A 22,879-nucleotide genomic window follows, 5' to 3' on the forward strand; every position below is an offset into this window, starting at 1 on the left:
CCATACTCTGAATGCTTTCCCTCCCCTCCTTTCTCCGCTCTTCCTTTTCACGTGAGACTCCGCGAGGGCCAATGAGGGAGTGTCCATCGCGAGGCTCCGCCTCCGGAAGGCCTTAAAGTGGGGAGGGGGGGGCGCGTCAAATGAGGCCTTCCATTGGCCGGCTCACAGCGAGAGGCGGGGTAGTGCGGCGCCGACCAGCTGCGGCGAGGCGGCCTAGGCCGAGAGTTCCAGGCTCAGCTGTGCCGGGGGCCGGGTTCATATCCCCGGCCGGGTGACGGCGACCACCCCGGGAGGATGTTGTTGGGGGGTTTCCCGGTGAGCTACCTACTGCTGTGCGGCCAAGCGGCGCTGCTGATGGGAAACTTGTTGTTGCTGCACTGTGTGTCGCGGAGCTTGTCGTACAACACCACGGCCGAGCCCGAGGCCATGGCCACCGGATCTGCGGGCACGGCCCGCCTCGAGGGCCCCGAGACGCAGATGCTGGCGTACACGGATCCTCGCTCCCCGGTCATCCTGTGCGCCTTTCTGTAAGCGGCCCAGGCTCCGGGAGGCGGGGGAGCGAACTTGGGCTGGAAAAGGACGCGCAGGACCCCGTCCGGTCCTCCGGCCGCCGCCGGGGAGGAGGGCGACCCGACCGACGCCACCTGCTTTCCTGCCCCGGGCAAGGAAGGGCAGTCGGCAGTTGGGAGTGGGGCTCCTGGCGTTAGTGGGGTTGGTACACTGTTCAGGTCTGCAGGGCCGGGTGGGGACCTGGCTTTGGGGCGAACCTTGGGGAAGGGAAAATGGGGGGTGGGGGAGACTGACTTTCTTAGTGGGAAGTTGAACAACTTAATTCCTCAAGGATTTATTATGAGTCAGCCCCGTACTAGGTGCCTAGCACTTTGTGAAGCTGTTTGAAGATACCAAAGTCCTTGCCCACAGGGGTCATTAAAGTAGGATTTCAGATTCTGTACCTTTTTAAACCTTTCTCCCCCCCAAAAAAGAACCCCTAAAACCTCTAGTTAGCTCTTCCTGTGTCCCGTATACATTCTCTTGGCACTGGGGTCACCCTGGGTTTTTGAAGGGTTCAAATTTGGAAGATTTTGAGTACCTGCAAAAGGATGAACTGGATGGTTCTGAGAGCCAGTCTAGCTGACTTCAGAAAAGGCCACCACCAGAATATTAGCTACCAGGTGAGATGAACTTTGGGGGCCACAGCAACTCATGAAGATGTCTAATGAAACAGGAAGAAGTTGTTTTCTAGCCCACACCCAGTCAAATATCACATCTAGTGAAATATGTTTTGATGGGGGTAAGGTAAAACTGGGAAATCCTTAGCATTGGGAAGATAATTTTGATACTAAAACCTTGATGACTTCAGGCATAGAATCTATGTTAAGACTCTAAAGGATGCAATTTAATAGGGATTAATGTACTAAGTTTTACTCAGATTCAAAAAATTGTGCAAATATGTATAGGATAGAGAATACGTGGCTATAGAGCAACTTGTACCTGAAGTCCTCTAGGTTTTTTGTGAACTGCGAGCTCCCTGTGGAAGTTAGCCCCAGAGCACGGCAGCCACAAGCTGATTTTGTCTAAAGCTGTAATAAAAGAAACAAAATGGGGAAGGTTATAGTCCCACTGGCCCTTGCCCTGGTCAGACTACATCTTAAGTATCCCTCTTTGGTTCTTGGTATCATATATGATAATAGATAGCATTTATATAGCACTTTAAGATTTGCTAAACATTTTACAAACATCATCTCATTGATCTTTACAAGAACCCTAGAAGGTAGGTGCTATTATTATTCTTGCTTTACAGATAAGGAAACTGAGTCAAAGAAGAGGTTACATGAGGTTAAGGGTCTAAGAACAAATTTGAACCTAGGTCTTCGGGTCTCCCAAATCCAATGTGCTGTATTCCACCTAGCTGCCTAAAGAAATTGACCAATAGGAGCTTACCCAGAAGAGAGCAGTGAGGATTGGTGGAGGCCTCAAAACCATGTATGAGGATTGGTTGAAGGACCTGAGGATGTATAGCATCATATAGAGTAACTTAGGGATATAACTGCTGTCTTTAAACATTTGAAAAGTTGTCATGTCAAAGAGGGATTACATTTGTTCAGTTCAAGCAGAACTTGGACTATAAGTTGTAAGTTTTAATTTAATAATTTATAATTATAGGAATTTAATTCATTGCAAGTTATAATTAGAGCTGTCCAAAAGTGGACTCAACGGCTTCTAGAGTCAGTGGATTCCTTGCCATTGAAGTTCTTTAAGCAGAGGCTGATTGATCACTTGTTGAGGTTGTTTTAGAGCATTTTTAGAAGACTTGGGTCCAAATCTGGTTTATGACAATTACTATCTATGTGACCTTGAACAAATCACATAAACCTTGGACCTCCGACCAGCTCTACATATGTGATGCAGTGAACTGTTCCTTCTCATTTTAGGATTCCATAGATCAATTTGTTTTAGAGCTTTTTGATGACCAGTAGTAAAATCCAAAACGGCTATCCTGAAAGGTCATTATAATTTGCACTGAGACTCTGCCACCTTGTCCACTACTCTCAGATCATAACAGAATATTTCAAAAGGAGCATATTTGATCCCTCTTTGACCAGTCTAACTGACAAAAGTTTGTGAAGGGAGGAAAATGGGGAAATTTACATTGTCTGACTGAGATGAAGGAATGTGCAAGATAAATGGCTTTATACAAAGGTCTATTAACAATGTTCATTTTACTGGTGGTTTACAGGCCTGATGAATTTATAAAATGTGATGACCCTGTGGATCATGTTGGAAATTCAACTGCCTCCCAGGAACTGGGTTATGGGTGTGTCAAGGTGAGTTTTTAATAAACTATCCCACATAGAATATTCTAAATATTCTCACACAAATAACTGACACTTTGTGGTAAATACCATTCAAAACTTTTATTTTTGAAAGAAAAAATGCAGTTTAAATCCCATTACAACAGACATCAAGGGAATATCCAAGTTATTTTGTTGTAATGGAATTTCATTCTAGTCAATATTATTGTAGAACACATTCCCAAGTCCAAGGGCTATAGGTAAAATGAAGCAAGACATTTAACCTCTCTTAAAAGAGGTATATTTTCTAGGCAAAAGCTGCCCACGTGTCAAAACCAATCTCCCTTTGACTTGGCCCTGCCTTTGGCTTCTTGAAATCAACAGATGCTTTTTGATTTTTTTTTTCCAAATTCTACCATCTGCCATTATTCAGAACATGTCTTTTATGAAAGCTCAAAGAAGAGTGAGAGACAACAAACTAGGCAGTAGAAGGAAAGCCATTCACCATTGTGAGTTAACCTCTGAAAAATACTTGTGACGCTCAGACTCAGGGTGAATAATCTGACCAATTAAGTTTTTTCCCCTTGAGAACTGTTTTTTGAACTTGTACTATTAACTCTTGAATGATTAGGTATTTTTTTTCCTCAATACTCAAATGAATCCTTCCAGCAGTGCAGATCAAAATCCACCCATGCCAGTCCATCCTGTGTGATTCTTATCGAGGTCCTCCCACAAATTTTCTCTAGGAAGGACCACCCAATAAGCCGGAAGGCTTCCTTGCCTTCTCTTGACAATGAGAGCACAAGAGAAGCATCAGGAGGACCTTACCATCCACAGGAAATTCCTGTTTGACCTGGGCTGTTTATTGGATCTTTATCATAATGTCGAGCACTTTGGAAAGGATACATTTTCTTTTTTATGCCTTGCCTGGTCCAGAGGGTTGTTGAATAAAATTATTTCTGTTGTTACATCTTGCACTGAATCTTGAATGACACTGATATGTGAATGGGAGGCTTGTTGTTTTAAAATAATTTTTTTCTATGAAAGCAAATGCTTTTTTGTAATCAATAATTAGTGAAATGGGATCTTACATTTTCTATATCATTCAGCTAGTTGTGAAATAAAGATGTGATCTCTGTGGCTTATTTCCTAATAATTATTTCATCGAGGATGTTCCAGATTCATATATAGCTAACTCCCTTAAAAATTATGTATAGATAGGAGAGAGGGGGATATAGGTAAGTAGTTAGTGATGTTCTCTCTGTCACCTTTATTGAGATGAATAAGGTCTGAGTTTGTTTTTTTGTTTTTGACTTTAGTAACTTCGACCTTCTGATTCCTAATTCTCACAATTGTTGTCTCCAACTTGGATTGCCTCTTTTTATGTTTGGTCCAATCCATCAGTTTTTCCCTTCTTTGTTCCTTGTTCTATCTTTTCTTTAAGTGCATTCTGTACTGTGATGTTAGGGTCCAAGTGTAGCGATTCCATTGCTCTCAATGGAGGAAATGGTTGGTTATAATTTTTTTTTGAGATATTTTTCATTTTTCATTTTTCTTGTATTTGTAGCTCTCTGTACACTTTTATTTTGGAATGCCCTTGAAATGATTTGACTTAGTTGGAGACCTTGCCAAGCTTCCTTTAAACTGATTTTACCCTCCACTACTTCCTTTATTTGGAAACAATACTGCTCATAATCATCTATCACCCTTCTGCATTAGATTTTACAAATGATTTTTCATTCTAGCCATGCTTTGCCTTTGGTAACCATTTCTCTCTTTGGTTAATAAGTTAGATGTTTTCTGACTAAGGCTCTTTTAGAGGGGAATCTTCTGGCCTTGTGACAGTTAATTTACAATATTTAAACTTCTGTATAAAGTTGTATAGTTAGTGTCAATGACATTTCTGTTGTCTGTTTCCCATGTTTTGTTTTCAATTACTTAAGTAGTTCAGGATTTAGTTGTTCTAATTATCTTTTTCTCATTATTCATTCTTTTTTTTTTAACTAATTGTGATCTTAGCTTTCACAAGTTAATGATCTCACTGTATACAAAGAGGTGAGTCAGAGATAACTTCCACATCAATGACAAGTCTTTTCCTGTATACTAAAATAAAATCTACTTTCTATATGTTATTTAATGCCTGCTACATCCGTGTTGTTTAGTCATTTCAGTCGCTTCTGACTCTTCATGACCCCATTTTGGGGTTTTCTTGGCAAAGATTCTGCAGTGATTCAACATTTCCTTTTCCAGCTCATTTTACAAATGAGGAAACTGAGGCAAACAGTTGTCCAGGGTCTTGAAAGTATAAGGCCAGATTTGAATTTAGGAAGATGAGGCTCCCTGATTCCAAGCCCAGTGCTCTATATTCACTTCACCACCTAGTTACCCTCTTGCCATATCCAATGCTTACCAATTGTTTTTTTGGAGGAAATGTTCCTGATCCAGTGGAGTTAGTTTTCTGTGTAATCTACAGATCTTTGGCTTTTCTCATTCTATATTCTTCAGCCATGTTTCCCCATATGTTAGGTAGCTGGGTTATGCAGTGGCTAGAATGCTGGGCCTGGAGTCAGGAAAATGTGACTTCAGATCTGGCTTCAGACACTTACTAGCTATGTGACCTAGAGCAAGTCTCTTAAACCTGTTTTCTTCCTTTTCCTCAACTGCAAAATGGGAATAATAACATTTACTTCCCAGAGTTGTTATGAGAATCAAATCAGATAGTAATTGAAAAGTGCCTAGCGCATAGTAAATGCTATATAAGTGTTAGCTTTATTATTTGTCCCCTCCTCAGTTTTTCTCGATTTTGCATGTCAAGACTTGTATGATTCAGCTCCTCCGAAAGTATGTCTGTTTGTTGGCTAATGGACAGGAAGCTCACGATTTAGATTATCAACAGTCAGAATTTATTGATGGTCTAAAAAATGTGTGATTCTTGGTACTCTTAACAACTCTTTCCACCATATCTACAGAAATGGAAAGGGTCTTCACCGGACTGAGGATCGTGTTTTGTCTTTCTTTGTTTCCTGAGTTGCCGTGGACCAAAATATTCACCAGCCTTTTGATATTTTTTTGTTATTCCTTTCCATAGTTAGCTAGGTTGATCCTTGTAAGACAGAGTCGATCTGTTCCCAAGACTTACGAAAAGCCTTTCCAACATGGTAGAACCTACCAGAGCTTATGTTCTGCTGGTATAGCTTTGGAGAACCCAAGATTAACTTCACACTGTAATGAATTACTAAAGTAGGACTTGGTTAAAGTTATTTTTCATCACAGTAAATTCCTATTCTATGGATAAGAGATTTTTAATGTATTTTTAATACTAAATTACATATAAGGAGCTTTGTAGTTATTCAGTCTTTCACAAAAACCCACCAGATGTTAGGTTCTGAGGGTACAATGAAACCAGACTACTGAGTTTTGGAATTACTTCATTATGGTTAGTTTTTGTTCTAATTATAAAAGGATTTAACTTTGAGTTAGTGTCATCTTGGATTTTGAATTCTCAAAGGAGATTAAAAAGGAGCCTTTAGACAGATAAAAAAGAAGGAGCAGGGTCAGGAAGACCCAGAGAAACGAGAGAGTCCAACAGAAGAGGGGAGGTCAATAGTTTCCAATACTGCAGAGAATTCAGAAAGGATAAGGACTGAGAAGACATTATTAAGTCTGGAAATTAATTGGTAATCTTAATGCACTATTTTATATTCTTTTGAAATACTAATAAATAATTTGTGCTCTCTCTTCTGATGAACCCTATGTTAATTTGTGTGCATGTTGAATCCTTCCAATAGATTGTAAGTCCCTAGAGAGAAGGAACTCTTTTGTTTGTTATTTTTTTGTTTGTTCTGGTTTTTTGTATCCACAGTATTTAGCACATTACCACCTGTATGTTAGGTACTTTTATAAATACTTGAGTTTAATTCCTAGGACTGACAAAAAATTGAGAGTTCAACATCAAATGATCCCTCCAGATCCATGCAGCTCTGTTTCATGATTTCCTATGTCTATATAATGGTTATCTCAAATTGTTTTAAAATTGTAAATTCATAAATACTTCTTAGTCTATTCATTTTTCTATAAATATTTAACATTAATCATCTTTACCATTACATCAAATAAACAGCACTTATTTATATTGTTCCTTATTCTTTCTGTGTATTACTGAAGAAGTTATCACTTAATTCTCTGAGGAACTTTTGGAAAGCTAAATGATTGAAAACAATTAAAAAAATACAGGACACATGGGATAGACCTATTAGAAATTGGGGGGTGTGAGTTAGCACCCTGCATCTCGATACAGTGAGAGTAATTACTATTTTAAAAGTTTGATAAGTTGTCTTTGATTCCACAGTTTGGTGGCCAAGCCTACAATGATGTGGAACACACCTCGGTACAGTGCTACGCCTTGCATGGAATTGAATGTGCTGGCCCTAGAAATTTCTTACGAGAAAATAAACCATGTATAAAGTGAGTGTTACCTTGAAAGGAGATTGGTCTGGAGTTCTTTTCTTTCTCCCTGTTTTTAGTTTGTCATTGCTTCACCCAACTTTTCCCATTAACTTGAGTTTTGAAAGTTTAATGTAACTGTTTTGGTACACAACTCAACCTTGAGCAATATGGTAGAATGAGAAGAGATCCCTGGGAATTGGAGAGTCGGAGGCTGGCCTCAGCTCTGTCATTAAATGTGTAGGATGTGAAGTTAGAGGACTTGGCTACTTCTGCTTGCTATCTCTGGGACCTTGGGCAAGTCACTGTGCTCTCTGAACTTCAGTTTCCTTCCTCATTCGTAAAATGAGGGGGCTGATTTCTTAAGTCCCTTCCAACTCTGAATTAATGAAATCTGCAGCTAGGATTAGCCATTCTTCCTCTCTGAGCCTAAGTTTCTTCTGCTATAACATGAAGGGCGTTGTACTAGGTAACTTCTAAGGCCCCTGCCAACTGTAGGCATTTATAGGCATAAATCTTGCCCAGACAGTCCCTATAGTACAGAAGGAACCTAATAAGGAAGCAGGCTTCTCTCTACTGAAGCTCATTTTATTTATAGTTAAACAGAAAACATGTGCTTAGGGTCTCAGAATATAAACATGCCTTGCAGGCTAGATAGTGAATGATTTTATTTATGGCTTGACCTTATGGCAGTTAATGAAACTAGGCAGTTAGTGGTATTGTATTGTATTGTGGAGAGAAAACCCTGTGAAGAAACATGTTGCAGCAGTTGTTACCAGATAATAACCTGAAAAAATTATAATAATTCAGAGGCCTTAGAAGAAATAGACTAAGATATGACAAGCCTTCCTAGAATAAATATAGTCAAAAAGAGCTCTGAATTACAGAAAGCTCCACATCCATAATTACCTATGCATTTCAATTTGACAAAAAAACCAGTAACTATTTGAAATAATAGTTTCATAATACTGTGATCTGTAGAGTTTATCTTAAAACATAGATAATTTCTTTGACCTCCACCAGAGGGAACCAAAGTTAATTATTTTATTATAGCATAACACTACCTTTCTATCATTTCATTTAGGCCACAAGCATTTTAACTTTCCTACATTAAAGAATCTTTCTTTCATTTTTTTCCTAGGTACACTGGACACTACTTCATAACCACCTTGCTCTACTCCTTCTTCCTAGGATGCTTTGGAGTTGATCGCTTCTGTCTAGGACATACGGGTACAGCAGTAGGGAAATTGCTGACCCTTGGAGGACTTGGGATCTGGTGGTTTGTTGACCTTATTTTGCTTATTACTGGAAGGCTGATGCCTAGTGATGGCAGCAACTGGTGTACTGTTTACTGAAGAGGGCTAGACTCATTGAGAGTTAGTGTGGCATGGGAAAGTGAATGACCTTTCTCTCGTGACCTTGTCTCTACAAACTGCAATTTCTTCCACCATCTCAGACTAAATTGTTGTTTTACCCTTTTTAGAAGAGAATCTGCTGGAGCCATGTTGTTGGACTTTAGATTTGGAAGCCAGGTCTTAAGTTGCAGTCCAGAAATGATAAATAATGCTCTGAAAAATCAACTTTTTATCTGCAGAAAAGAAGGTATAAGTATGCTTGTTCGGAAGTAAGCAGCAAGAGGATTTCTATACCTTTTTGCATGCCTTCCCTCTACAATACTATGCTTTTGGTCTTTTGGAACGTGTATTGAAATGTCATGAACAAAGTGAGCATTTTTAGAATGTACCTGGCCTATTATGCTCCATGCGCTGGAAGATACCTGAGATGAAACCAACCATTGAAAATCTGTCTTCAGCAAAAGGTGGAAATCGAAGTAGCTTTTAATGAATACTGAAACTCTGACTTAATTCTTATGTTCCATAAACTGTGTTTGGCCAAATGGAGAAGCTGTACAGGTATATTGTCATTTGAACAAGCAAAGTGAAGCCTCTAGTTCAGTTATGTTATAAGAACCAAATTTTGGAAATGCCCAACTGCCCTTCACAGCCCTCAGGATGTCAGCATTGTGCCCCAGGGGTGTTATCTACTGTGTACAGATGACTTCATTAAAATTTTGTTTTTAAAGAGATGTCTGAGTGATGTATCTGAGATCAGACATTTCTCTTGGCAGAAATTTCTCCTTTAAAATTCTGGATCTAGTAACAAATAGAAGAATAACTGCTTGTATAAGAGTTTTCACATAGATAACTGAAATGAAAATTCATGACTAGGAAAGTTATAGGTTGAGAGTCTTCATGTGCTAGCAAGGAAAAATAGGTTTCTGCCCTAAGAATTTTCATTCATTCAAAAGCATTTATTAAGCACCTACACTGTTCCAGGCAATGTGCTCAGCCTGCAAAACAAAACAAAACAAAAGCAAATACAAAAATAAAGGAGTCCCTACCCTCAAGAGTCTTACATTTTATTTGGAATATTGGGGAGAAAGTGGAAACCAAATACAGAATTGTCAAATTTTAAAGCCAGAGAGGACCTTGGAGATAGTATGAAATGGTAGAAAAAGTGGTGAAAAGTGATATAAGGAGAAGGGAGCCAACTTGAACCTGCTCAGGAAAGCCAATTGTTAAATTTTCAGTGTGAGCATTTACATCTCAGATTGGCAAAAGCTAGCAGTTTGTTTTGTTGATTGTCTAGAGTTAAGAAAGTAATGGAGAAAGGGTTAATGCAGACTAAACTTAAGTGTGTGTGTCCCACCCACCTATCCTGAGAGCTGGTTGTTAAACTTTTACCGAGCATGCGCCTGGAGGAAATCCATGTTCTAACCCTGGCCATGTGATTTTGAGCAAATCACTTCTCTAGGCTTCAGTTTCCTCATCTGAAAAATGAGGGATTTAAACTCAATCTCAAAGATCCTTTCCTATTCTACAATTCTATGGTCTTCTGGTTTAGTGTTTTAGTTTGGGGGGTTTTCCCCCTCCCCCCTCCCAGGCGTGTGTCACATCAGTGTAAACGATAGTACTTAAAAGTGTTCCTGTAGGCTAAAGCAACCAGTTGGGGGATTTGGTCCAATTTTCCCATTCGAAAAAGACTGGAAACAATCCTTTCTTCTTAATAATGCTGTTGTGTTTTGAATTACAAATGATTTTTAAAGGTAAAAATTATTTTTACCTTTCTTGTATTTAATAATTATAATTGCTAGCATTCATATAGCATTTTAAGGTTTACAAAATACTCTGTGTAAATTATATCATTTTAACTTGACAACCCTTAAGGGATTTGGAAACAAAGAACATGGGCTTGGATCTGGCTCTGCTGCTTCCTGTCTGTGTGACCTCGGGCAAGTCATTTCCTTCCGTGAGTCTCAGTTTCCTCATCTGCAAAATGAGCGCTATGAACTAGTGCTAGGTCCTTTCCAAATCTAAATCTTCTGATCTTAGGAAGTAAGCAACAAAATGGGATGATGACATCCAAGGTAATGATAAAGATGATGTTAGAGGAGAGCTCCCCACCACCAGAGAGGGCCACCACCATGCCACCTTTTTTTCTGCTTTTCAAGGAGAAAAGGAGTATACCTAACAATGGGTCACCCTCTCTCCTTCACTGACTATCTATACACAGCCGCCCCACTTAAGAGATTTCCAGGCTTTGGAGAAATGAAAAGTGGTTTGTCACAAAAAGGTCAGACCTCTGGCTTAGATCTCCTTTAGGAGTAACATGTAAGACTGTTCCCTGTCAGGTTGGGTTTAATTTCTTTATAAATTCTCTTAATAATCAAAGTTCAAATTGTGCTCCACTAACAGAATGTGCATGTTGGTGTACTTTACTATTGGTTTGTGTGACAGTGAGCATTCCCTAAAACTGGTTGCCTCAGGAGATGTTTCCCTATCCCCGGAGGTCTTTGAACAGAGACTGGAGGACCAGTTGTTGGGGATGGCATCCAGGACATTCTGGGTCACTTCCTAGATGCCTTCCAAGGGCACTTCCCACCAAGAGATTTCGCAGTTTCTTAATTTCTCTAAGCCCGTTCCCTTATTTATAAAATGGACACAACAATACATTGATTCCAAGTGACAGAGAAGATACTGCCCTGCATCAGTAGTGCTCTTCACCTTCGAGTTCACTGTGCTCATGAAATCACAGGTCTAGCGCTTATCCTTGTCACTTATAACTTCATGGGGGGATTATGAGAGAAACACTTTGTAAGCCTTAAAGCACTGTATGGATGTGAATTGTTATTAGAAAAGAGTAAGTGTTTACCTAATTAGAGATCTAGATGGAACGATCAAAAAAATTTATTTTCTAAAGAAGAAGACCCCCGAATCTTTGGACTTCATATCTTCAATATGGACCGTATAGTATAAATTCAGTTTTGCTAGATAAGTTTGTCTCTAAATGGGAGCTCTGTTTAATTAATTATTTCAGGGATGATCGTCAGGACCACATCCTCATTTCTCCGACGAACCACTAAGGAAATGGAGTCACTCTCTTTCACAGCTTCAATGACATCTGTGATGGAAGTGACAGGTTGTCCATTTATGCTGGTGATCACATCATGGTTTCGCATCCCAGAGCTGGGGGAAAAGATGAAAGTAGAGAACTAGAGAAAAGGCTTTTGTTTTTACACAAGACTACACATCCCTAAATCTAGAACGAACATAACCTTTTTTCTCATGTGGAATTTCTGCTAGAAAACTTGGGGATAGTTCTGCTTTATTCATCTTGGATTGTGTTGGGGAAAATTAATCTCCAGTTCTGGGCACCCACTAGTTTTCCAACATTCTGCTCCTACAGGTAAGGAAACAAATGGCAAACTTCGTCTAGATATTATCTCTTACCCCTGAACTTCCCCATCAAGCTAACATTAGCACATAAAAACCTTATTGGCTCCAAGAAAAAGTGAAAACTGTTGTGTCAGGATAGAGATGTAGTTTTTCCCCATATATATATTATCTGTTTAACCCTAATAGAAAGTTCTCTGGCTCTTTTTAAAGCATTCCTATAATTAGGGAACATGATAAGCTGAACTACAGTCTGGGCTTCAAATAAATATAAAAATGTAGGGTTCTGTCTCTAGCCTCCCTTCTGAAGTGAAATTTTGATCAGCAAAGTTATGGATTATAAGCCTAGTTCCTTGGCTTCGTTTGGGAGACTAGATCTTCATCACATAGAATCTGTTCTTGATGTGAAAGAGGTTCAAATGTGAAACACCTCAATAGAAATGTTAATAGAGTTGTAGCTTTGCTAATGTTTGTGTCTGAGATGCAACTGCCTCAGGAGATACGTGCCAGTAGATGATTTCCTAGTGGGAAATAGAGACTCATGATAAGAGATTAGGAGCCCCAGCAATAGTTATGACACTTATGAGGAATGAAGTTAGGAAGTAACTTGGGAAATTTTAAAGAAAAAATAAGTTTAGAAAGGATGGAGAAATTTTAGAGGATGTGAAAGGTTTAAGAATAAAAAGGCTGAAATCTGAACTTTTAGAATTGGGTCAGCTTAGGAGTGCTGACCATGGGGCTCCGTGTTCAGCAGTGCAGTAGACTAGGGATAATTATTTGTTCAAAATCTAAGGGAAAAGGCTATCCTAGGAAGAAGTTTTGAGCTAAGACCAAGGCAAAGACCTAGGAACCAGATGGAAGCAATATTGCTTTCCTGTAACTGAGAGAAACAGTTGAACTTAAATTGGAAATTACAAGTAAAGGAGAGCTGGAAACAGCTATGAAAACTTATATTCAAACCCGATTTACTTTTGTCATGCCAAACTGAATAATAAGATGGTGTACTTGTAACTTCTGTATTTTATATATAGTTTGTATTCCAAAATTCTCTCTTTTTAATAGTAGCATGTGCATTTTGCAGCAGTTGATGAAAAGTGTTATTGTAGAACAAACACAATAAAGAAAAGAGGGGCACAGGAGGGAAATTCCATACAATCCTGTATTTACAGGAGAAAACAAGCATCTCATGAGTGGTGGTAGCAGAAAGTTTCCAAAGCAAGAGCAAAATAATCTGGGGAACCTCCTCTTTGAGGGCCATCCTTGGGCTTATTTCCTTATATTAGCCAAAAGAGACTTCCAACTGCAACCTCTTAATATTGTCACCAAGATTTTACAGAAATATCTTGCTTTTTAAAATATAGGGTTATAGATTTAGAGTAAAAGGGACCTAAGAGGTCATTAAGTCTAACCCCCTCATTTTGTAGATGAGGCAACTGAAGAAAAGTTTAAGTGGCTTGTCCAAAGTCACACAGCTAGTAAATGTCTAGGGCAAGATTGGAACCCAGGTCTTCCTGATTCCCAAGTGCAGTACCCTATCCACTATACTGTGCTACCTTAACATTAAAGACCTTTAGTAAGAGCCTATACAAAATTGTGCCTGGAAAATGAGAAGTCCTAAAAATGAGGTTACTGCCTCCCTCCTCAGTTAAGATGCTAAGAAAAAAGATCTGGTAATTTATCAAAACATTCTCATACTTGTAATTCTCCTAACTTATTTCACAAAAAGCTGTGCTAGAAAAAGTATATAATACAAGATAATACCTGCAACACAAAAATACTAGTCGAGTTGAGACCCTGCCTGAGTACCAGTAATTATTGCCATACGACTTTCCAAAAGATAGAAAACCTCATTTTATCTTTTACCTTGCAGCAGGCGTTCCTTGAATCACTTCATATACGAAGACCCCAGAACTCACGTCAGGAAAATCTGGATCCTGATTCTTCATTTCCTGGAGAAGGCTAAGAAACAAGGGCAGGTTTCCATGATGTTAAAATTAAAAGTGATGAATGAAATATTGTGGAACCAGTGTGTGTTTCATTACAAATCATTTGGTCCCTAGGATGTAGGGAAGTACTTTACTCAGGTTAATAGTCACAGGATTCCATTGTGCTTGAATTCCTCAGGGTTAATCATTTCATGAAATATATATAAATCAACAAACGTGTATGATTGAAGAAAGAGATGGGTAGTCATAAAACGAGGGATAATGGCTAAAGTAAGTGTGAGAGCATTCATGAAATTTTTAAAAAGCCAGAGTGGGGTGTTCTATGGGAGGCGGGGTGGAGTTATGGAAGGACAAAAGAAGGCAGAGATGGGTTACATGAGTGGAGGGCATACCCACATCCCTGAAATCCAGATCCATCAAGATAGCACTAGGTATAACCATAACCTGGCTCTATGCAGAGCCCTAGAAGACACAGTACTACTACTATTGGAGGATGCACAGCATGAGAACTGATCAAAGCAGTGATAAACCCCGAGTCCAAAAGAATGAAGATGAAGCATACTACTCTTCTGGCGGGATGAAATTGACAGACAGAGGCATACATTTTCAGCTGTGGTCAATCTGGGCATTTGTTTTGCCAGATGACGATATGTTGAGGAATTTGGGGTTTTGGTGTTTTTTGTTTTTTAATTTACCAATGGTTAACTGAGTGTGGTGGGTGGCAGTAGGGAGGGATAGATTCATTAAAAAATGCTTGTTACTTATAGAAAGATCAACATAATTTTCATGCCCCCCACACATCCATAGAAAGCTGTAAGGGATGGAAATTACAAACGATACCCCTGTAAATTAGGGTGGGGCACTATTTATTGTGATATTCACCAAGGCAAGCCAGAATGCTAAGGGTTAGGAAATAAGTTACAGTCCAATAGCTTTTGCTCTTCCAGGCTTTCCATCATATTCATGCAGTTGACCTACAACCACAGCATGTCAGTGCATGCGCAAAGTTACACACTTACCTCATAGAAAGAGGCAACATCCGGAGGCCTAAATATTTCTTCTGTGAAAGAACTTTTCCTGGAAATAAAGAATCTAATGAGTTGATGACACCCACCAGTCTCCCTCCTCTGGAATAGATCTCAAAATACAGATTCTTCCATATGACAATCTGCTTTTCCCAGTTGTCAGCTGACAAACACGTCATTACTCCCCAAGGAGTCATATTTCTGCAGGAAAGGAGTCGAGTTCCCATGCACAAAGTTTTTGCTTAGGTTATAGTTTGGTCTAGACATTCTGGCCACCATTACAGGAATGGATCACCAATACCCCAGTTTTTGTTAGAGTACACATAAACTTTTCTAGAGAATGCTAAGAATTGAGAATGGGAATGTGAAGAATCCTGTAATCTTCCTTACCTTTTAACTGGCGCTGATGAAATTCTGCCAAGAATTGTCGAATTCGATCTGAGGGAATAGCAAAGGAAATTCCTGCTGTCACCTTCAGGGTGTTTATGCCAATGACTTCACCATCCTAGCAAGGGAGAAGATAGACTTCAGTCAGTAAATTTTGTGCAAATAATATTGAGCCAATGGAGCAATTATCCTATGGTCAGAAGGCACTATGGCTGATGGAATTTTATACCCCTTAAACAGATTCAGTAGGGGAAAGATTCGGTAAGGTTCCAGGTATGCTAGGATAACTAAGGCTACATATAGTTGTGGAAAAACTACCATGTATATATTGAGTCACAGTTGCCAAGAAAATCAAGAAATTCTGGATTTTGGATTTTGTGTCATGAGCTAATTCTTTCCCTCTTGAAATTCAATTAGTTTGAGAAGTGAATTAGGAGCTTCAGTTTCAGAAGGCAAGTGATGGGCCAGTGCCTAGGAGATCTCTAATCTTGACTGGAAATAAAAATGGAAGGGGATCTCATCATAGCTCCCATTTCTACATGCTTAGAGATTTACCGAGCACTTCCCTCACAAAATCTGTCTAAGGGGAATAGTACAAATGTCCCCGCTTTGTATGTAAGAAAACATCTAAGACTTAAAGAAATACAATTTTTTTTTTACTCTAAATCCAGTGCTCTTTCCATTATGTCATCCTGCCTTTCAATATCTGGTGAACTGCTTGTAACTGTTTAGAGCAGGAATTCTTTAAAGACCTTTTGTATGTCATGGTCCTCTTTGGCAGTCCAGTGAAGCTTATGGACTCCTTTTCAGAAAAAATGTTTTAGGTAATTAAAGAAAATACCTAATTTCAGTTAGAGGTTAGTGAAAATGAGGAAGTAATTTTTCTCATCAAAATTTATTACCCACCCCATCCCCAAAATCTGTCTATAGACCCCAGGTTAAGAACCGCTTGTTTAGAGAAACAATCATGGTTGGCCATGGGTGATGCAAACAAACCAGGAAAGATTTCCCTGTGTATTTCCCTTTCAGTTAATTGGTGTGTTTTGCACTTTGTGTTGTAAAAATAGTGCACAGACCCCAAACCTGCTTTAGCATTTAAGAAGGGACTTCCTCTCCCACCCACCCCCCAAATCAATAAAAAATAAGAACTGAAGTTCAGAGTACATCACCGAGTGCAATGGATCAGATGAATTATTTATTTCATCGTTTCATTTTTATTAGAAACCAGATGCTGAAACATTTCCCCTAGAGATCTAATAAAAAGTTTAGAAGAAATTAATAAGGCACAGCAATGAACTGTTCCTCTGGTTAAAACTGAAACTTTCTCTAATATATAATATGCTATATACAATGAAGAGTTTGGAGTGGAGGCAAGTTTAACCCAACATATTGAACCAGGGGGTCTTAAGGTTATCAATGATGCAAAACCATTCAGTTCCTAGAGGTCAAAGGTGGCTTTTGTCTTTCTTTGTATCCCCAGTACTTAACCCAGTGGCTGGTACATAGTAAGTGTTTAATAAATGCTTTTGGGGGAAAAAAATGCTTTGTTGACTCACTGCAATTCTAAGGAGTTTTTATTTTTGTCCAGTAAAAAAAAAAAAGCACATGTTGACTATTCCTCTTTTCTGACCACCATTTTGAATGAAAGGAAGAAAGGAAGGAAAGAAGGGGAGTGAAAAAGAGAAAGAAATTTTTTAAAATTTGAAGGGATACCGAAGGCAGGCAGCTTTCTTTCCAATGAAGTCAAAGGTTTTGGATTTTCTTGAACAGTTTCCTCTAGAACAGAACAAACATCTCTTCACAGATCTCCTCAAACACTGATGCCCAACCTTGGTATCATGGAATTTGAAAAGACCTTACATGTTAAGAAGAGATTTAGAGGGGCAGCTAGGTGGTGCAGTGGATGGAGTACCTGCCCTGGAGTTAGGAGGACCTGAGTTCAAATGCAGCCTCAGATACATAATGCTTCCTAGCTGTATGACTCTGGGCAAGTCACTTAACCCCAATTGCCTCACCAAAAAACAAACACACACAAAAAAAAGAAGAGATTTAGGGCAACAGAGAAAAATCAGCTACTTACCAAGTTCAATAGAGGCCCTCCAGAATTCCCGTGCTGCAAGACAGAATTAGAGAAAAGCAGTCACAAGTGCCAGACAAAGTATCCCATCCATTACTATATATACTGTCCTCAAAAAGCAGGGCTTTAAATCTTTTAGTTGCTTCTGGCATTGGAGATAATATGTTACATTGTCAGAGAATTCTTTACAAGAAATACCAACCCAGTTAGATTAGCACTAAAATTCAGCACCTTTTAAAGTAATATTCAAAGGAATATAACACAATGAACACCAGTTAGCATTGTTATACTTCAAAGATTTGTGATTGAATCACTGCGGTACATTCTTCATAATACCAATCACAATTTCTCTAAAACACAGAAGAGTCTTCATGAGTTGCTGTGGCTGAAAAACTCATCAACCTGTAGTGAAGAACCCCTTCAAACTTAGCCAGAATGTGCCCTAAAATGCCAACATATGACCTATGGCCAGGTCTGTACATAAGTCAATCAACAAACATTTATTAAATGCCTATTTTGTGTCAAGCACTATATTATGTACTGAAGATACAAAGATGAAAACACAACAGTCCCTGTCTTCAATGAGCTTATATTCTAACAGGCAGAGCACTATGTATACAACTAACTACATTTAAACATACACAACAATGTGTGTGTACATGTAAACAATGTGTGTAAAAGTAAATGTACACAACAAACTAAAGATATAAATTTATATATAATTTCATAGAGTTATGTGAAGATGTTTCAAAATATAAATATATATATATATATATGTTTGTAAATATAAAAGTATCCTCTCTGCAATGAAGAGTTTTAGAGAGATGCTTGGGGCACTGAGAGATCAAATGACTTAATCACAGTCACTTAGCCAATATGTGCTAGAAGTGGGGCTTGGTTTCAGCTATTCCCAAGTCTGAGGACAGCTCTCTATCTGCTACAACAAACTTCAGGTAAATACTTGAAGTCATTCCAGCTTAGTCGGACCTGCTAGAAATTGTGATCCCCTGGCAAAACCTTGAAGAACCCAAAGTTACTTACATGCCATGATGAAGCAAGACAGATCCATGGTAAAAAGAAATAAAAATATTCAGAGACTGAGCCCTCAGGATGTATTTCATGACTGATGCTGAGGATCAGGTGAGTTCTGTACATCAGGAAGCCACTCAAAGAGGGAGGGAAGAAAGGTCTAAATATTTCTCTCACTTTACATGGTAAGAGAGTGGGCCTCCTGAGTCGACTTACATTGATGATGGCATCAGTCTGGATATAGTCCATGTCGGAATCCTTTAGACCCAATTCCTTGCCTCCTCGTTGAGTAGTGCTGACAATTCCTGCAGTCACCGTATTCTGAAGGGAGAAGGGGCTGCCTAGAGCCACCACAAACTCCCCCGCCTGCAGGTTGGATGATCGTCCCAAGAACAAAATGGGAAGGTCAGTCTGCATTGAGGGCAGAGGTGAGGTGAGGGGGAAGTGGACACAATATAAGCAAGAGAGAAAATTGTGATTAGCTACTGGTTATATACATATCTATCTTTGTGTGCAGTCCTGAGTCTAAAAATCTCTTCCCTACACCCACAAAGGCTATCAAATAGTTCTCCTCTAATTTCCAACATTCACTCTTTACAAAATATTACTGACTATATCTAAGGATTTGTGGTTATTATATTGCAGTAATGACAGTAATTAGTAAATTTTAAGTAAGTTAGGTACAGAACCTAAAGTTAGCAACGAAGCACTGTTCCTGCCCCCAAATCAATGTTAGGCCATAAACAGAAAGGGAGATCACCCAGAGTGTCCTGGAGGAACCTCAAGACTTCCTTAGGAAAGTGAGGTAGCCCAATATTCCCCAGTGTGAATGAGGCAAACTCTGTTAGACCAGGGAGACTCTAGGACTTTCAGAGGACCTCAAGCATGCATCTCTGGAGAGAAGATGGATCCTTGAGTCTGACTTCTGATGAGGAATTAGCAGAGAAACTGGGGGTTACTGATGGCGTGGGTCTTTGCCACAAAACCATTGATTTGGTTTAGGAATATATTTCTATTCCTCAAGAAAGCCTCAAGAAATAGAATAGGAGAGAAGAATGAACTGTCCATTGAATCTTTTTTTAGAAGAAGATAGCTACAGGCTTGCTTGACACATGGTCTTCTCAGGGATGTCTGAATCACCCATATTTTACAACTTACATAAAAACCCAAAAAGTCAAGTCAATAAGCATTTATTAAGTACCTACTATGTGCCCAACACAGTGCTAAGCACCAGGGATACAAGGAAAGGCAAAAGACAACCCTTGCTCTCAAACAGCTCAGAGTCTAATAGGGAAACCACATGCAAACAATTATGTACAAACAAGATATATACAGGATTAAGAGGAGATAAAAGTAAAAATATGAATAAGATTTTAAAACTCCTGAGAAGCAGTGAAACAAAGGAAGGATGAGATCATTAGACTGGAAAGAAGAGAGAAAAGAATAGAGAGGCAACAAGGAAGCTCAACAGAAAGCATGTTGTGAAGGTAGAAACTTTGAAAAGATATCAGAAAAAAATGTTTTTAATCCCAGAAAATAATAGCTTTAGCTTTGCACTTGTGCAGCCTTACCTCTGGTTCAATCTTGATGAGAGCAAGGTCAGTTTTTTGGTCAACATCTTTGACCGTCGCTTCATATTTGGCCCCACTCTGGAGTTCCACATTGATCCGCTGTCGGTTGGTGAGGACATGAGCATTGGTAACAATGAGCCCATCCTCAGACACTATGAACCCTGAGCCGCTGGATGCATGAGTGTACTCATTGCTTAAAGGGGACCTGAATCAGCAAGAGAATCATATCAGAAGCAGAGCAAGCAAACTTGGCTTTGCCCCCAATGTATCATCATATGTGTAGGTCGAGGGGTGAGGCAAGTAGCATACACTTCTCCCATGGAGTGATCTCTCCCCATGTATCAACCCTTGAAGAAGACCTCCTCTGGCTTGCTGAGTGATGCCACCACCCTCCCTCTAGGGCGTCCCATTGCTGAGATGCAGCTCTGCAGCCACATTCAGACTTTATTTTTCATTGATACCCACTACTGCCACCGCCCCTCATTCATGGATCTTGCCCAGGGTGAAAACATTAATAGCTGTGGCCCTGGTAAGCAGATAGAAGTAAGACTAGTCAAATACCAGACTGGAAATTCAAGGATTTTGTGTTGTAATCCTTACAATTTACCTAAATCTTGTGCTTAGTTTTCTGTCGGTAAAATTAAGATGATAAAATGATATCCTTGCAACTATTTATGTGCTATAGGAATCTGCACTTTGAATACATAGCCATACCAGGAATGTGCTGGCAAATGTTTAAAAACCAGCTCTCGGTTGGGGGAGGGGGGAGGAATGCATTCCTTTCATGCTTTTAAAGTTAATCTGCATTATTCATATTTTCTCCACCACTTTCTTAAGTCTAGACAATAAACAAAGCCCTGATTTATAGCAAATTCTCACACTGAAAATTTAACAACCAGCTCTCAAAAGCCAATTCAAGTTAGCTCCAGCCCATCCCTGGCTCAGTAATCACGTACAAGATATGAATACACCTTCTAGTTATTTTGCTAGCATAAAGGACTGAAGAGTTCTCCCAATGTTGCCCCAGATAAAAACCGACAAGATGGACCATATAGGCCCTATTAGCATCTTCAGCTCATAATGATGCTGGTGATTTTTCAGCTCTTCACCTGCCTCCCTGGTCCTCATTCCCACCTTGAATTCTGATCCACATGGGCAATAATGTGCTCCATTGGAAAGAATGATGAGAGTTAGAAGGACTAGTGTTAAGTCCCCAAGTCTGTCACATAGAGAAGTGACAGCAAAGAAATCACTTATGTCTCCAAGTTTCTGTTTCCTAAAAACAGAAATAACTACATCTACACCATTTACCTCACAGAATTTTTTGTGAGGAAATCATTAATGAGTCCTTACATGAACTATTCTTAACATCACAGAGGGCTCAGGAAAAGCCTCCTGTACCTATCTGTCTTTTCAGTCTTCCCAGGCACAGCCCATAGAGCACCCCAAACTATATTCCAAGTACATTACTATATCCTGGTTGCTTTGTGAATATAAGCAACATTGTGACCCGTTTTAGCAAGTAACATGAACTTTGTCTGAAGGGTTCTCATTGGATATGTTTTGGTTGGACACAGAGGGCAGAACTTGGAGCTGTCAGTGGAGACATATTTGGACTCAATATGAGCAAAAACTCCCTCACAATTAGATCTACCCCCGAATGCAATGGACTTCCTTGGTGGTAGGGTGGTAGTGAGTTTCCTGGAGGTTCAATGACCACGGTCAGGGATGTTACAGAGAGGATCATGGTTTACAGAGGGGTTGGGCAGGATTACACCTCTCTCCAACTCTGTATCTCATTTTATGATTTTAAATACTGCTGTGAGGGATAAGGACTGGACCTGGTAAAGAAAACTCCTAATTGAAGAAAATCCCTCTACCAGTGCAGGTCAGTACCTTCTCTGCCATAGATAGCCTTAGAGAGGCATCTAAGGCACTAAAGTTAAGTGACTTGTCCAGGGTCACGTAGCCAGTATGTGTGAGGGACAGGACTTAGACTGAGGTCTTCTTGGCTTTGAGGCTGGCAGTCCCACCACCACACTGTGCTACTTCTCTATCTTTTATATGTACAATTAACATTTTACATTTTTACAATAATTGTTTATTAAGCACCCACTATGTGTCAGGCACCATGGTAAGCACTTGGGGATACAAAGAGAATGTAAAATACAGTCCCTTCTCTCACACTCTAATGGAGGAGACAACATGGAACAACTACGTACAAACAAGCTATACGTGGGATAATTTGAAAATGATTAAGAGAGAAGGCACAAGGATTAAGAGGGATTGAGAAAAGCTTCCTGGAGACGGTAGGCTTTTAGCTGGCACTTTTACAGGCATTTCCATGCACGCAATTCGGGTTCTCTTCTGTGTAAAAGAAAACTTCCCCAGAGAGTTTTCTCATTCTATTGATTGGGGAGTTCATCAAATTAACCATCCATGACTACCCACAGCAAAGGATTTGCCTCCTGGCCAACTTCAAATGTTAGTACTCCCTAAAGACAGCTGAAATCAATTGTACTACCCCCCATAAGAGCTTTGTACTGGAAGAGCTTTGTTCTGCACAACTAGCGATCTCCACCCCTTTTCTATGCACCTGAAATTCACACTCTAAAGATTTTACCTTAATTTATGTCTCTGGGATACTTAGATAGGACACAGTTACCCTCCCGTCTTACCCCGTCCCATTACCTGCGGAACAGCTCCAAATGTACCACAGATGGCGCCACCTTCTCCACCACCTCAACGATGAAGTTATATTTGTCCCTGAGATTGCCTGGGCTTCTGGTCCCTGAGAATGAATATGATCTTCTTGATGGTGCCTATGCTGGTGCCCACCACATCATAGCAACATTCAAACTACTTCCCCTCCCCCC

The 22,879-nt window shown here is 39.6% G+C and overlaps 2 protein-coding genes across 5 annotated transcripts in view; one reads left to right on the forward strand and one right to left on the reverse strand.

The window, feature by feature from the left end:
* Positions 1 to 206: 206 nt before the first annotated feature.
* On the forward strand, positions 207 to 13,981 carry TM2D2 (TM2 domain containing 2). 4 transcript variants are annotated; one of them, XR_003569362.1, is made up of 7 exons: positions 207 to 527; positions 2,738 to 2,825; positions 7,141 to 7,256; positions 8,377 to 8,465; positions 8,719 to 8,837; positions 11,613 to 11,981; positions 13,839 to 13,981. XR_003569362.1 is itself a non-coding variant. In XM_027865241.1 (5 exons), the coding sequence occupies exons 1-5, from the start codon at positions 295 to 297 to the stop codon at positions 8,772 to 8,774; spliced, it is 582 nt and encodes a 193-aa protein (XP_027721042.1). In that variant the 5' UTR covers positions 207 to 294; the 3' UTR covers positions 8,775 to 9,321. The 4 variants fall into 4 exon arrangements, 2 of the variants coding, with proteins under 2 accessions (XP_027721042.1, XP_027721041.1); XR_003569363.1 differs by having other exon boundaries at positions 13,842 to 13,981; XM_027865241.1 differs by lacking the exons at positions 11,613 to 11,981; positions 13,839 to 13,981 and having other exon boundaries at positions 8,719 to 9,321.
* HTRA4 (HtrA serine peptidase 4) overlaps positions 11,467 to 22,879 on the reverse strand; it is a 12,432-nt gene continuing 1,019 nt past the window's right edge. The window contains exons 2-9 of the mRNA XM_027865270.1: positions 22,695 to 22,794; positions 20,004 to 20,208; positions 18,649 to 18,843; positions 17,407 to 17,439; positions 15,330 to 15,444; positions 14,934 to 14,991; positions 13,832 to 13,927; positions 11,467 to 11,761 (exon numbers count right to left, since the gene is read on the reverse strand). Of these exons, the coding sequence (XP_027721071.1) occupies positions 11,596 to 11,761; positions 13,832 to 13,927; positions 14,934 to 14,991; positions 15,330 to 15,444; positions 17,407 to 17,439; positions 18,649 to 18,843; positions 20,004 to 20,208; positions 22,695 to 22,794 (968 nt within the window). The 3' untranslated portion in view covers positions 11,467 to 11,595. The remainder of the gene's footprint in view (positions 11,762 to 13,831; positions 13,928 to 14,933; positions 14,992 to 15,329; positions 15,445 to 17,406; positions 17,440 to 18,648; positions 18,844 to 20,003; positions 20,209 to 22,694; positions 22,795 to 22,879) is intronic.

The sequence above is a fragment of the Vombatus ursinus genome, unplaced genomic scaffold (genome assembly GCF_900497805.2).
Source record: "Vombatus ursinus unplaced genomic scaffold, bare-nosed wombat genome assembly UNPS02014778.1, whole genome shotgun sequence".
NCBI lineage: Eukaryota > Metazoa > Chordata > Mammalia > Diprotodontia > Vombatidae > Vombatus > Vombatus ursinus.

Coding starts and splice junctions, on each gene's coding strand:
- TM2D2 (XM_027865240.1), top strand. CDS start 295: ATGTTGTTGGGGGGTTTCCCGGTGAGCTACCTACTGCTGTGCGGCCAA. Junction 2,826..7,140: donor TGGGTTATGGGTGTGTCAAG/GTGAGTTTTTAA, acceptor TTGATTCCACAG/TTTGGTGGCCAAGCCTACAA. Junction 7,257..8,376: donor GAAAATAAACCATGTATAAA/GTGAGTGTTACC, acceptor TTTTTTTCCTAG/GTACACTGGACACTACTTCA.